At 31.9% G+C, this 17,318-nt stretch overlaps 1 protein-coding gene across 1 annotated transcript in view; it reads right to left on the minus strand.

The window, feature by feature from the left end:
* LOC143251666 (disco-interacting protein 2 homolog C-like) overlaps nt 1–17,318 on the minus strand; it is a 99,402-nt gene that overhangs the window by 3,709 nt on the left and 78,375 nt on the right. Inside the window, exon 5 of the mRNA XM_076502922.1 lies at nt 1,233–1,361. Within this exon, the coding sequence (XP_076359037.1) occupies nt 1,233–1,361 (129 nt within the window). The remainder of the gene's footprint in view (nt 1–1,232; nt 1,362–17,318) is intronic.

Genomic DNA, 17,318 nt, shown 5'->3' on the forward strand with positions numbered 1-17,318 from the left:
AAATCTAATACAAGAAGCAGTTCTTAATGTCAACAATTCTTTTTTAAAACAGAGGTTGTTTTAGTATATTGCATCATATGAACTAAAAATGTATTAACAAACTACAGGTTCACACTGAATATATGTAATAAAATTTCAGCCTCAGGCTTAAAGTTAAGGTAATAAACTGCAAAATATGGACTAATTAACAAAATACATATTCATCAACACTTATGTAATGTTAATGTTAACCTTACATAATATGGGTGTTCTCATGTGATACAAAACAAATGCAATAAAAATTTATGAAAATGTAAACAAGTGCTACATAGTTATTCAAAAATTAAAGTTATGTAATAAGGCAGTTAAATAATTAATCACATTCAACTAGCTGATTATTCTCACATAAGACTTTGGTAGTTGACATAAACAAAAATACAGGATGTTCGGAAAGTCACTGTGCACTTATATATTTATTAACAGACATGTTTCAATATAGAATACAGGAGGTAAATATGAATGACAATTATAAACAATGTTGAAAGTGACCCCCGTTGGCATCAATACAGGTCTGAATCCTTCTTATTTTGTTTATAAAAAACACCACTATCAGTTGCTGGTTTGAAATAGACTGAATAAAATATGATTACAACATTGCACAGTGACTTTCCGAACACCCTGTAGTAATAACCAGAAACATTAATTTGTATTGGTGAATTACTTTCATGAATCATGACATTTATCAGTTAAGATGATGAACTGTGAATTAATCAATAATAATAATAATAAGAAATCTAAATAATAAAAGAGTTATTTCATTATATTAAGTAACCAAATTAATCACTCAGATGCAGCACATATTTTGTTGGCTTCATACAGTAGAATGGCATGTATGTATGCCTCATTTGATGCCAAAAAGCAAGAGAAATGGTAATACTGAAATGGCTGTCAAACTCATTAAAAGCAAAAAATGAACCAAATGAGGGGTTGTACAACTCCTGAAATTCTCATGATGTCAGAAGTCTAAGACTTGGAAAATTTTTATCATAGACTAAAGAACAAATATACAGCCACAATCAATTTATAGTATAGATACAAATAAAAAAACATAGATCTACAACCTACACTAACATAGAGTACAATATAAAGAATTTTACATTTGCACATACATTGTAAAATATCATTTGTAAATTGAGAACAATGATGTGCAACACAAGTATTTTTACTTTACGAAAAAAATTTAAAATCCTAACCTGATGGATGTCTTTCTCTAGAAGGAGATGTGGCCATTACAGAGGTTCTTTTAGAAGGCATGGGAACTGATGGCTTGCCTCTATTCTGCATAGCAGCTAGAGCCTGCTGGACGGCCTCTTGCCTGACTTCTAAACAATTAAAAATTATGCCAGTAATATTAGCAAAAGCTAAAAGAAACAGAATTTTCTAGATACAAGAAAAGGAAAAATAATAAAAGTTTCTGTCAAGATTTATTACAGGATTTGAATGTAAAAAGACATGGGAGATCAATGATTACTCCAATATTAAATCATTTTTTCTGCAGTCCAAAACCTATGATTTATAGTGCTAATCAGTTGAACAAGTAACACAGAGAAACATAAGTTAATAAAAGCTGTTTTTTTTCTTCCAATCACTATTCTATAGTTTATAAACCTACCAATCAGGAACTGCACTTTTATCAAGAAAACCCATCAGCCCCAAACCTTAAATATGCTTTAATATCATCATTAAATCACTACCATTTATGTGGATTCACACCTGACAAAATTTGAAGAATAGTGACAATTAACTTGCCTTAGATGTAAATTCCTGTATTAAAACAGGCCAAGTGAAAATCCATGTGCATTGCATAAACACAAAAATATATTGAAACTTTACATATAAATTAATTGACATTTACACTAAATACCTTTAATGCACATATCAGAAATATATTTTCCAATGGTGTTAAGATAAATTTATAAACTGATAATAAAAAATAATCCCAAATATTCAGAAACCAGTAGAAAATGTGAATTTAGCAAAAGAAGAAGAAGAACAAAAAAAGAGAGTTCTAACCTACTATTTTTATGTTAATCACCTCTAAAGTAAGATTAAAAGAATTAAAAATTGTTCCATATAATATTATGGATAATAAGGAAAAAGCTTATTATGACATAATACTTGTAATTCTGCAACTAATTTTTATGAAGAGCTGCACAAGGGAAAAGGGCACAACTTAATCATTCAACACCTAATACTAAACCAATCATGCACAAGTTGGTACCATGCCAAATATACTAAGATAAAAAACTTAGTAACAAGGCTGAGTTGAATAAAAATAAATATCTCACAAAATGATTTAGAAAGAAGAGTATAGAGACATAGTCTATACACATGTATAGACACAACTAAATTCTATACCTCTAATGAATCATACAGGAAGTTCAAAACTTGTTGATATGTTGTAGTGGGTGTGGAAGGAAATAAAATACGAATTTAAAGAGTGGTGATATCTCCCTTTGAAACCATAAAGAAAAAATCCTGCAAACATCTTCCACAGGACTACAAAATGACCTTATGGAATTATCCTCTATCCAAACAGAGAATTTCCATCTAAAGTTATCCTGTATACTAGAGGTCATCTTTCTCAAATTATATAATATTCAACTAAATTGCCATTTTAGAAAAATCTTGTATACTACGAGACGTACTTCCACAAGGTACCCAAAAGATACTGTTTCAAGAGTAGTAAGCCCAGCATTAAGGTACTTTTATTTCTTGCCTGTGAAGTTCATAAGACATTCTATGTTGTAGCCTGCAAAATGCATAATTTTTCTTATGATTCGTGGCATGCTCACGTTTTACTGACATCAACAATAATACACACTGTAAGGTTAAACATAGTACATGTGATATTATTTTAGTGTCTACTAACTGAATAACAGACAACACACTAGTGTTTAGTGGTGTGTTGGTTAAAACAGGTGACCCCATACAGACATCCTTCTGCACCCTTTCATGGAAACTAGGAGATGTCCTTCTGAGATTATCTTTTATACATAAATGTATATAGAAATACCTCCAGAGGGTTGGGGTTTCAAAGGTATAATTATAAACACAGAAAGAATAAAGAAATATATTTATCATTATTCATAAGAAGGAGCTACTAATACTGTTTATCAAACAATTTTACATCTCTATGTAGACTTCATGACAAAAAAGTTTCACTAATTTCAATGGTTTTTATGTAAGAACAGTGAACTGTTTTCGATTGCTACTGAACAATGATATAAGAGATGCTGATTTAACATACTTTGCATGGACAAAATATAGATAGTAATAAGGTTAATTGGCATATTCTAACATCCATAATAAAAAAAAATCAACAGAAAGAGCTACAGTATTTGAAAAATGAGCTTATGAAATTATGAGAAATATGCCTAAAACAACTATCACCAAATGGCACTCACTGGGAAATTTGTACAATCAGCATGTCTTCTAATTAATTATGCAAAATACTTCATTAATAAGCACATATGAATGAGCTCTTATTCAGATTATCATACACACAATACTTTGAAAACTACTCTACTAAATTATACATCAACTCAAAGCTATAAAAGAGAAGAAAAGCATGAACCTAACATAATAAATGTCAAACTATCACAGAAAAAAAAGAAAAAAAATGTATTATTTTCAGTGATAAAAGGCAACCCTCCTATTCTAGACCAATTATCTGATAGGTAAAGTGTAATTTTTTACATCCATGTTTTGATTTATTCTCTGCTGTATTTTCCAAACTGTTCTGTGTAAAAATTTGGTAGATATCCATGAAAATTTAATAAAACTACAACTGTTTTTATCCATCATATAGGGAATGAAAATGGAAATCAAAACTGGAATGAGGAAAAACGTGATTAAAAATGTAAGTCATCCTCACTTCAAGATTTCATCACTGCTTTAACAATTTTCTATCCTCAAGATTGATCTCATGTAATAGACAGTATGTGGATAAGTTCTGTTAGATTTAGGCATTAGCTTGCCAATGTGGCAGTCTGTATGGAACATTTCTTTTTCTCACATTCTTCTTATTTGCTATTGAAATTTCTTCAGTGTAGAATGAATAGATAATTCTTCTAATTCTTTAAACTTTTTCACAGTAAATAAAACCTTATAGTTAGGGATTCAACTTGCAAAAGATAAAAGAATGGACATTATAGCAAGAGAATTATCACATGGAGTTAAACACTGTTTGTTTGAAGTTTTCTTAGTTTCACAAGAGTGAAGTTTGCAAACAGATTTAGCACAGTTGTAGTTTCTTAAAACTAACCACTTTATTGTGCATTGAGTTTGTGTCGCAAAAGTTGAGAAAATTATTACCAAAGAGACTATGAACTGTTATTCGAAAATTTTAATTTTCAGTTCAGGATTATGATTTTCAAAATCATTTTTGAAAGATATGTAGAGATGTCTTGACAAAATGTGTTGCAGAAATTGAAAGTAGATATTTTAAAGCAACAAATATATTTGTCTTCAAAAGGAGGTAAGAAAATGAAACAAATGGGCTAGAAATACAAAATGGCTAGACATACCCTTAGGCTATGGATGGTAGAACAGGCCAGCTAAGTTTACAATAATAATAATAATGTATTTAATCTGGTCCCTTAAATTTCATTTCTTTTATTAAAAAATCTGAAAACTCACTCAACCACATCTGAGCACATTAAAATAGTACTTCTTTATAGTTTTATACTAAACAGTAGAATGAATAAACGTTAACATATATACATCATGCTTCCACAAGAAATAAATACCTATTTACCAGCTTTAAGTTCTTTTCAAAACCATAGTACAGAATAGCATTATGATCACTTCTCTCTTCCTTCTTCACATACAAAAATGACTAAAATGTTATCCTCACATTAATTTAAAAATAACATTGTCTTGGAACAGAACTTCACTCAACTTGTGTGATAACACCACAATTAAAAATCTCTTAACATTTGACTATGCAAATTTCAATAATTGTTACAAAATAATATTGTGACCTGAAGATATTTTACAAACCAATATATAATTATTTTAACTACACCCAAACATTATATACTTACTAATTCTGTTGAAGATAAAGATACAGCTTGTATTTTATTATCTCAGCATTATCATAGAACTAATTAACATTTCACAACATATTCTCAACCCCCACATGTCCTTGTTAAAGGTGTGGTCCATTTTCATAAGCTTTCACCCATTTTTACTCCTAGAAACACCAGGATGTTTTACATCGTCAGTTTACCATATAAATACATAAAGTTAGTGAAAACCATAGCTACACAGCTTGATAAAGGGAGGATTAATTTTTGACATTTCACTGCCCTTCATTTGCAAAGTTAGTAATGCAAGACTGTTTTGTTTTTTCTGTCATTGTTGCTAACGTAGCATCCCTCTGAGAGCAAGATGTTTTTTGTGTTTTTTTTAAAGAATAAGCAACTGATTTACAGGTTCCACTTTTAGTATGTTAAAGAATATTGATTAATTACATTTCAATACACTTTTATATCTTGTTTTTCTGGCATAAACAATAACACAATACCAGCAACTAGATGCAAGTACAACAATGTAACAGGTACAATAACACTATTGCAATGTCTTTTCACAATTACATACAAAAACAGGTTTACTAATCTGTTAAAATTATCTGGAGAAAGAAATGTTACCTTAAAACTTGTGCATGAAAACTAAAATAACCACCAATTAACATTATGTTCACACATTAAAATGACATCATTTTATAGTTACAATTATATTGACAAACGTAATTTCAAAGTACAACATACATTATCCTAGAAATAGACCCACACTCACTAGATAAACATGAAAACCTAGTGTCCTATCACTTCAGTTTATAAAAGTTGGCAGTTGCCATAAACAAGAAAGGCCAAAATACTACAAGAAAAAATAGAGTATACATCTTTAAAAGCCAATAAACACAAAGCAACTAGGCCATGTGTGTTAAACAACCAGTAAAATCCATAAAAATAAAACTGTTATAAGATGTAATAATAAATCAAGTTAAAATTAAACAATGTCCAAAATTCAACTAAAAGATTTAAATGAAATCAAAAAGTCCAATGGCTTGTGAAACTCTTAAAAATACAATCAAGTTGGATAGGATAACCACAGCTAATGACACCATCCAATGTTAGGGTTAACCCCTTTGAAAATGTCTAAAATGGTGCCATCGCTTAGTCATAACTATGACATCAGAGTAAAATGTCGGCTGTTGCAACTTATGAGCCAAAAAGGCCACACAATGATGGATCAGTCCATGATAATAATAAAAAAAAAGGAAAGGTTTAAAAACTATGACCAATACAAAGGCTAGCCAGGACAACTTCCTCATTTTGATCTTTACCGAAACAAGAGGATCAAATAACAACAGAAGGCTTGATCAGAAACCACTTGTTATGACTTTGTTCACTCTAAGTCAACTGCCAAATGGCGAGAAGCCAAATCTTCAACAAAGGAATATAGTCAAGATAGGCAAGGATGTGACAGCACCAGAACAAACAAGATTAGTTGTGGTGTCAATGAGCTCATTCCTGTTAATACCGACACGGTCATGCATCCAGAAAAAATAGATACTAATGAAAGATTGTAAAAAATGTGCCACTTGTTCTTCATTAAGAAGAACAGAGTGAGAACCAGGGCCAACAGAAAGTTAAGAGAGTCAGTATAAACAGTACTCTCAGTGCACTGCATAGCTTCTACATGATCCAGAGCAAAAGAAATAGCATAGAACTTAGCAGTGAACACAGAAACTGTATAGGGGATCCTGTGAGCAACTACCAAGCCACAGTAAACCACAGCACAGCCTACAGAGTCACCTGATTTCAAACTATCCATGTAAAAAGGTAAAGAAAGCTGTTCAAAAAATGTTCAGTAAAAAGAAGATACTTTCAATCAAGAGTATCCACTTTCTTCAGAAGACTCAAAGAAAGACCACATTTAAGGATGGTAATAAGCCAATCATTAGAAATAGTAATACCATCCAATGCATGACAAAATTTATCAAGTTATGCCTGGATACGAAAACCAAAAGAAGGAATTGCAGACCAACTATTCTGAAAGAGCATGGCTCAACAATGAAGAAAGACACAATCCCAGGAGGAATGCTGTGATAAAAATTGAAAACTCAGTAGCATACTACAAAGGAAATTGAAAATGGCACAGGTTAAGAGGAGGTCTGTAGAACTCGGGGTACAAACTCTGGACGGGAGAAAAACAGAAAGCCTCCATGCAGAGTCAAAGCCTCAGAACAATAGGCCAGAGACCCACAGTCCAGTTTGTACTAAGTGAGACGCATGATAGAGCTTGAGCACAGATCACCAATTTCCTCCCCAATATGTGGAAGAGAGGACATGGATAATGTTCAGTGCCCTAGTACATTTAAAACATAGCTGCTTTATGTGAGAAATACAAGTAAGCTTATGGTCAAAGATAAGCCCCCAAGAATTTTACCTCAGAGACCACTGGAAGAACAATATAACCAAGACAGAGTGCAGGTCTAGGTTGTAGACCCAATTGGTGGCAATAATATATGAAAACAGTTTTGGAAAAAGATAAGGCAAAACCATTTACTGTAGTCAACTTCAACAAGCAGCTGATGGTAGGCTGTAACTGCCTCGCAAGAAACCTCATACTTGACAACCAACATGAGACATGAAAGTCATTGACATAGAACCCATTTGTAATTGCAGGAGGAAATTGTGTAGTGACAACATTCACCTTGATACCAAAAAGTGTGACATTCATGTCATAGCTCTAAAGGACTCCAAGATCCTGTGTGAAAGAATGAAAACGAGTCTAACTCGCACAGACTTGCAATCACCAGTAAAGTAAAAAATTACAAATAAAAATGAGCAAATGGCCATGTAACCCATATCAATAGAGGTCTCAAAAAGTACTGTACCTCCATGTATTGTCATAAACCTTCTAAAGATCAAAGAAGACAGGAAAAGATGTCTTCTTTGAGGAAGGCTTTCATTGATCGATGTTGCAAGTCAAACCAGATGGTCTACAGTTGAGCACTAATGATGGAACCAACACTGGGTGGGGGAGAGGAAACTGTTTGATTTAAGTAAAGAAACAAGATAAGCATTAACCATCCTCTTTAAGATCTTACAAAGACAGCTAGTCAAAGAAATTGGATAATAATTATAATAAACTTTGGGACCCTTCCCAAGCTTACACAAAGGGAAGACTTTGCACCAAGTATCTGGAAAAATATTTGGTTCCAAAATCCAGTTAAAAGCAACCAAAAGAAAAACAATAGAAGCAAGAGAGAAATGAGGCAGCATCTCATAGTAAACATCAGCATTTCCATCCAATGTGCTGCCAAGACCACTGAAGAGTGAGTTGGAGTTCCAGAGGCAGTTATAGTTGTAGAGACAATCAGACCAAAACAAAAGAGGCAATCATTCTGCCAATACTTAATGGTCGCAAGGAAAGAGACAGAAGTGCTGAAAAGATGAAGAAAGTTCTCACAAATATTATCAGCAGTGCTCTGTAAGTCAACAAGCAACTACCTGGTCATTGGAGAGCAAGAAAAGGGGTTGGGAAGCATACTTCCCACTGACCTTCAGAATGTTGTTCTAAATGACTTTGGAACTGGTAGTAGAAAAGATGCTAATCTTGAACTTATTCCAAGACTACTTTTAGCTTTAACGTCTGACCTACCAAGCATGGGCATGGATCCTCTGCGTAACAACGTGGTTCAAAAGAGTGGCATACCTGTGAAAGGTATTCTGGGCCCATTTCTAAGCCTTTAGTGCCTGCTAGAAGGCTGTAGACCACCATGGATGAGGATACCATGGGAAACTTAAGGTTTTATAAAGTATAGAACAAAAAGCTTCTTGAAGAATGAAATCAGTTACTACTTCTATGTAGTCATTAAGAGATGGCAGACTAATGGCATCAGGATCTTGAGAGACAGAGGCAAAAGAGAACCAATCACCTTGGTCCAGCTTCCACCATGGCACTTGGGTTAGGTGGAATTAACCATGACCAATATCCTTCTGAGCTACAGGAAAATAATCACTACCCTGTCACTGTCAACCATCCAGGAGAAACAAGAGAAAAATGAGGTAAAGGATGGCTATGGCCTCAAACGATGTATCAAGGAGCACAGATGGAATGGACACATGCTGGCTGACCAGCAGTGCTGCCCCTCTATGAACTCATCCATTACACAACCTGTTATGTAAAGAAAACTGCCAAAAGGTGACTGTATCAGCAGGTATCAGGAATGTTTCCTGTAAAGGAAAACATACAGGATGGTAAGAATCAATCAAGACCTTAAAGTCATTTAGATTACACTGGAAACCTTGACAGTTCCACTGTATCAAAATAGCCATTTTTATTTACGTTAAAAAGCACTGGGCAAAGAACCATTTCATTTACGACCACACCATTTTTCTTTATTAGGAGATTTGTCAACCTTCATGGATCCTATCCTGGGTTGAATGGGCAGGTCTCTCTCTCTCAATGGGCACACATTCCAGCAATTGAAGCCATGAATGAATAATCATTCTGCATCCTGGGGTCACAGGAAGTGGACCCAAACAATTATTAGAAAGAATGGTGGAGACAAAGACAGGAGTAAACAAACTGTGAACATGATAATCCATTGAGATAAAAAACTCTGTATTATGTAAAAAAAACTCTAATAAATATACAGAAAGTGCAGTAGCATGTGTGAGGTGGGGAAGAGAACAACAATTTTTGAGCCTCTGGATAAGAAATATTTTAATGGTTTTTAAATGCTGTACCTCTTTCTCCTCCACCCACTTAGAACAACAAAAGTAAAAGTAGTGGGAATCATTACAATTGAGGGACCAGTTTACTCTTGTAAGCATCACTGTCTTTACCACCAGAGCAGGCACACATCAAAAAACTGCAATAAGATGTCTTTGAATGTATGAGCTGCTGACTCTGTAAACACCAAAGAGGGTAATGAATAGAAAACTGTACTCTACAGTTCAGATAACCTGCCACGACAAAGGCAGACAAATGTGGCAATGAAAGCATCAAAAAAGTCTATAGATTTACAATGCTAAAATCAGGGGTTCAATTCCCTTTGGTGGACTCAGCAGATAGCCCTATGTTGCTTTGCTATAAGAAAACACACACATACACACTTCAAAAAAAGAAAAAGATTGGTAGGCAGCAAAATTATGTCCCTATGAGTAGAGATACAGCACACACCAGAAATGCTCTGGCTGAAGAAACCAACAAGAATCTCCAATTTGGGGATGTTCTTTAAATCCCTCTTAACAATTACTCCTCTGGAGGAATTGAAAGTTGCCTGGGGAGTGACCTCATAGGTATATCAAAATGGCTTTTGAATTCAGAAGTTTGCTGTGTGTTGGTGTAGACGTTTCCACTAGGATGTCCACAAAATGTAGCTTCTTGGCTTACTTTGGAAAGCCAGCAAGCCCTTGTAATCCCTTCTGAATAAAAAACAGAGCCATATGCCCAAAAGGTGTTGGGCAAAGAGTGCATTAAGAGAAAATGGAATACAGGTGCAGGATGAAGTGAAGACTGCTGTTCTGTCTTCTGCACATGTTCACTTGCCTATGAGCTGTTTTGCTACTATTTTACTTTTATTAGGATTTAGAGAATCCACAGTATTAGGAGCAAGATTCAGTGGCTATTGACCTCACCCACCATGGAATTGAATGAGGGAACAAATAATAATGCCAAACAAGAACAATGCAGCAATGCCACAGCTTTACAGGCATCAAACCTAAACACCACCATCAGACACAATGTCCACAACACCCACTGAAAACACCCAACAGAGCTAAAGAGGTATGTTGCAATGTCCCAAACACCACTCAACCCCCAGGATTCTCTAATTCCCTTCACTGGTCATCACACATGGCAAATACATGGGTTCAGATTCCAAAAGAGTTAAACTGAAAATACTGAACCTTCCCTTGCAGGTCCCCTCCCCACATTCAGGGATCCATTGCTTTTGGATACAACATTAGTGATGTAACTATATCTCACTTGTTCTAACATAAATCTAATGTGGATATGTTGAAGAAATGCAATACTATCAGATGTACTAATGTGGAATATCTGCTTAGATAACTAAAAGTAATAATCCCTTTACTTATGCAAACTTTGGAACACACTGTGATATGATTCTGCACATATGGTATTAACTCTGCTATTCACAATTTTATTGAGAGCTAAAGGCTGTAAGCTACAACACACACTAATGAATAGTTATATGATTCTGAAATTCAAAGACATAATGGGCATAAAATATCACAGCCACAAATGCAGTGTGTCAGCTTTTGTGGTACTTTAAAGTTCAAAGCTGTGGTGAAAAGCAATAACAGAATCATTATGTGAAATGAATATATTCCATTTCTCACTGTTTACTTCAGATGAATATGCGTTTCTGTATCATAGAGTAGTAGGGACAGTATCTTAACGTGAACTCGTTTTAAATGGTTTTGACTTGATCCAGTGATAATAATTAAAGTTATATTGTGACACTTTGTACAATACTGTACATCTTGCTTTATAGAAGTTTATAGAGAAGGACCTCACAATAATTAGCATTGTAAATCATGCCACATTCTAAGTTTATCCATACACAATAGTATTGTAATACATATCCATGACATTCCATAGAATGGACTTTTAAAATTTCCAAGACAAGATTGAATCATACAACATCAGTTATGAGTTTAAAATACTGAATACTTTAAACACAAGATATGTTGAAACTTTACCTTTAGTATGCAAGTTAGCATTTTCCTACACTGAAAATGTATTTTCAATAGGTTGTTTAGGTGATTTGCCCTCTAAGCATTGGTAAAAAGTTTTGCTAATAGCACACCACTCTATTACCTTTCATTTTTGTGCCATTTCAGAACATGTACATATCATGTGATTATGATCCTCCAATCATACAGTGCCACCTATACAAAATCACAAATAAATTTCCATGAAGCATTCCAAGTTTCTGAAAATTCTGAGTTGCAGAACTCCAACACATCTTCAGAAACATTTAAAAATATACCTCTAAACCTATGCTAAAACTCTACAGACAAAAAAATAAAAATAAAATAATAATAATAAAATTGGGAATTTTTGCTTCATGCTGTCAAAATAGAGATTTGTAGTTTGAATAAATAGCACAAATAGTATCTCCAGCCTTGTTTGGTTGCTCTTTTTATTCTCAACAATGGGCAAATAATTACTTGGTATTGAGCTAACTTTATACATTGTAATGATAATAAACATACCTAGTAGCTAGCTGATATGGTTCATAATGATTTGCTTTAGCTATTGACTATTTGATCACATTAGTATGAGATGTAAAATGTTAAGCTGCAACACGAAATTGTCATGGAGACTTGATTGAGAACATAGTGAGTATTTATAATTTCTGTGCAACTAAATTCTCTATAAAATGCATAGCAATAGGCAAACATGTGCTTAGACTAAGACATAACATCCACTAAGCTCTTACACAATTTCACCAGAAGAAAATTAGCTTTATCAAATACAATGTAACTATCCCAAAACACCACTTTTAATAAACCACTGAGTCTTTTAAACTGGTTATTCTATTAGCAGTTCACTTATATCCTCACTTCTAAAACAGGAATAATGTTTTTTATAGAAACAATATTAATCTAGTACATTCGATGAAAATAGTCTTTAACTATCCTATTTTAACAAAGCTGTATACCCTTTGTTATGCATTTTTTAAAGACAGGATTAAGCCTCATTCAGTGAGATGATTAATATGTTATTCTCAAAGAAAAATATATTTTATAAATGTAAGATTTTTACATATTTATGTCTAACATAAGCAGACACTGTATTACATGATCCAACAGAGCACAGACATAATTTAAGTACGAAGGGTGTGAGGAATGTGACAGTCACATTATAAGGCAGTAATAATAAAATTTTCATTTATCAATAATTTACTGATAAAACCACTAATCACTACAGCAGTCTCCCCTAAAACCCAACAGAAACTAATGGTAATCAACTGAGTTAGACAACTATATATGTATGTATATATAAAATATCCATGTTTTATTATACTTGTAACATTTTTTATTTTTTAAATAGAAGAACCTTCTAGTCTCTAGTACAAAAATTATCCTCTCCCCATTGCTACAGTTATGTCATTTCCAACATACTGTTTCTAGCACAAGCAACAGTATCTTATTCAAGCTTATTCTCCAATATATATATATATATAGTTTTAAGCTGCTAGGTAAAATTAGAATATCTAATTTTTAATTTACATAAACATTATACTTTTCCTAAAATTAAAGTCACAATTAAAACATTTTAAAGTTCCAGAGATAGAATTAACAAAATCACTTTTGCATTTCATATTAAATGCAATTTCAAATTTTGCTTACTCATTCAATAGAAATCCAAGCTAATTCCTGGATAAAACTCAACTCCACTAATATATCTATAACAAGTTATAGTTAATTTCTATTTTTTTAATGCAATAGTATTTTAATATTGTAAAGTATTCTAAATGTAATAGGAACCTCAAAAACATTAAAAACTGAATTGCCCTTATCATCAATACAATACACAGAGAAAAATTATATATGCTAATAAAATATTTTAACACAATTTAAAGGCTAACAAGTCTTCAAGAAAAAAAATATTTATTTTTATATTTCAAACTAATTTCTGGTTAATTCATTTTTTACTTTAAAAAACTGAATGATTATTTTTATGGAATGCAAATAATTTTCTTTAAAATTTTACACATAACATTTCATTTTAAAATTACTAAAGTATATGTTAAGTATTAAAATGGTTATGCCAATTCCAACAAAAATAATTTGTAAAAATTTTAATGACTCAACTTTAAATTTAATAATCTCAAAATCCATATATACTTCAAACTAGTTTCAAATTTCATATCACAACAAAACTGTGATATACACCATATTTTGTTTTAATGCAACTAGGGTAAAATAGTCTGATACCTAAACCAATGCATCAGGTTGTCAAACACATCCTATATGATATATAAAACTTGCATGTACTTGACATTCTCAAGTACCACATAATGTTCTTAATCAGCAGTTAAGGCAACAACAAATGTTCCAAGAACTGCAACTGATAGATAATTATTCCTAAAGTCAACATTCTTTCTAATTTATTTTAGTTAGATATTACCTCCTCCAATACTAATGCTTTATCTTTACATGTATACTGATAAAACAAATAACCACCATTTGCTAAAACACAAAAACTAAGCACGTTAAAGATATTGTTCTGCAGTTCCTTATATAAGACTTATCATTGGAAGAATGCCAAAAGAACTTTTTTTTAACATAAAAAAATAAAGTCCCATAAAATTATGTTAGCATGGATTTGGAATCCATTATCAGAGATCATTTAACAAAAACATCTGTAAAATTAACACTTTAATATTCAGCAATCAAAACAATATTAGAGTGTTTTCTTGCATAACCAAATTACTGGAGTTTTTTTTTACAGTGTCTGCATTTTTGGATGTAGGCATACTCAGCAACATTGTATATCTTGAGCCTAAAAAAGCCAATGCTAATATACTTCAAAAGAGTTTCATCATTGAGTTCCTATTAGATTGTTGAAAGGGTTAATAAGTATTCCTAAGATTGATTTGGTGATATAAAGGAAAACATTATAACTGGGCACTCTTTGAATCAGCAGAACATAACTAATGGAAAATTAGTTTATTCTTGAAATGATTCAGACACTAAACTTAATACATTATCTATTTCATTGTTAATAAGAAAATTCGTGTTAGCTAACTAAATACTATTACGAAACCACTTTCATTCATCAAAAGCGTATCTTATGTTGTTAGTAATTTAATACATTCTTGCAAATCACTGCTTTAAGCAATTAAACTAAAAACATCTCAAATATGAATATAATCTCCTCTACAAAATACAAATAAAACAACAAGAACAAAACTGATCATTAATGTTTATACCCTATGTGTACACGGCTCCCAGTTCTTACTTCCAAATTATAATCACCAAATCTAAATTTTACTGTAGAATAACCTTGTTTTAAGAAATATAGTTCAATAAATATTCTCAGGGTAAAAAAGCAATTGCTCCATACACAACTCATTTTAAATTATGTTTAAACTGCTATTCTACTCTTGAGAATATATTGTTGTGATTAGTTCTGGAATCTATATGTAGAAACAACGAATTTATGAGAAAGATTCTGGTAAGCTTCTATTTTGAACAGTATGCACACCCTCTACATCATTACCATACATTGTCTGGACTTTCTTATTAACATGAAGAAGGGTAATTCCTTTTCAATCTGCACAAAGTTTAGAAGTTGAAAGTTTCTGTTAAGTAATGAAATAGTAAAACATGGGTTTCTTTTATTTTTTTATTGTGTATGTAAAACTAGACCTAACCCTGGAAGAGTTGTTTATTCATAACAATGGCAGAGAATAAATTAACATTCAATAAAGATTTCCAAAACATTTTGCACATTACTTGTGTTTTGCACAATTCATATAATTCTAAAAAAATACATATGGCATAACATAACTACATTCCCTATTATTTTGATAGCTTCATATGTGGCAATATTTTAGAATTTGCTGATAAAACATTGTGAAAAGTTAATACTGTTGACAATACACATCTTATTCAAAATGACCTGCAAAGTATTAGTGACTAGGCTAGAATGTAAAATATTAGTTTCAGTATCAAATATTGTTAGGTAATTCAAATGAGGTATAAAAAATATGAAGAAATCACTTATATTACAGAGAAATATAATGATTTAGGCACTATTAAAAGATAAAAGTTGGAAGCCTTTAGCCAACAGTGTTACTGTTTTGATTGATCTTAATATTTTTTCATCTTATTAAATTTAAATAGTCGGCATAACGTTCCTTTGTGGTGTTCTACTATGTATATCAAATGTAGCATGCATCAATCGACAAATTTTTAACATATATATTTACATATGCTTAAAAGTTATCTTTTATGAAAGCTGGTGTCATGCACATCTTAAAATATCTTAAACAAGAAGTTGAAATCAAAAACATTGTAAAGTTGCTTTTATTGTTAGTTCTGTTTAGTAATAATACTTTTGCAGTTTACCATTCCTAATTAACAGATTAAAAACACATCTATGAATATTCCATTAAAGACTGGAAATGATTCTTAAAACCTTTGTCAGAAAGGGATCTAAAAATATGAGTATATCTAACTTCAATTTTTAATACAATATAATAAATGTATATTAGCAAATATGTTTTTTACACTACATATAATAATTTCATCAAGTGTTTAGTATCAGCTAAAAAAACAACTGTTAAAGGCTTTTTTGATTAAAGAAGCAAAAATGCTGTTTTTAATCAGTATTAATTATTATTCGTGACCTTAACATAATGGATAAAACAGAAACATGAACGTTTTCCAAATAAAAACTTACGGTTACTTAAACTCTAAAACACAAACTTAACATTTGTATAATCATAATAATGCTATTATCTATGTGAAACAAAAAACAAACAAACTCTGTATATGGTTTGAGCACAGATTTTTTAAAGATATGAATAATAACTATAGATATATACGTATGTTACACACGTATATCCAGAGCAGCTCACAAAATGCAACCATCCTTTAAGTCATGCAGTTTCTGTACATTGATTCTAGGAATTTTATTTTTATATCAGATAATACTCTCTGCAGAGTCCCAAAACCATTAAAAAATTAAAGCAACAAATCACTTGTAGGTTTATTTACAGTAGCATTATGAGCATTCAAAATGTGGGTAAATTTTTTAAACCACCTTGTGTGTGTGTGTGTGTGTGTGTGTGTGTGTGTGTACACACACACACACATTTAGAGATGTATGTATATGTTTAATATACTGCCTTCAAAATATGAGCTTGTTACCAACTGAATTAACCAGTGTTCCTACAACATAATCCATCTTACAACTGATTCATCTCAATCAAATGACATACACTCCCACCACTGCAGTTTTTAAGTGTTCAAAAGTTATTTACACCAATTTACTTAGTGTTCATTTTTAAACATAAAGATGTTTACAAGTAATTTCAAAGTTTGTGATAATTTATCACCAAAAAAATCTAACATTTTGAGAATAAACCAGAGAGCCATCAATGTGGTTTCAGTGTTGGTAAATCTAACAGATTTCTGTAGTTATCATTGTTAACTTTTAACACAAACTGTATTAAATGCAACCAAAACCTTCAGCAAGTGCTTCACACTTTGAAA

Source organism: Tachypleus tridentatus, chromosome 6 (genome assembly GCF_004210375.1).
Source record: "Tachypleus tridentatus isolate NWPU-2018 chromosome 6, ASM421037v1, whole genome shotgun sequence".
NCBI lineage: Eukaryota > Metazoa > Arthropoda > Merostomata > Xiphosura > Limulidae > Tachypleus > Tachypleus tridentatus.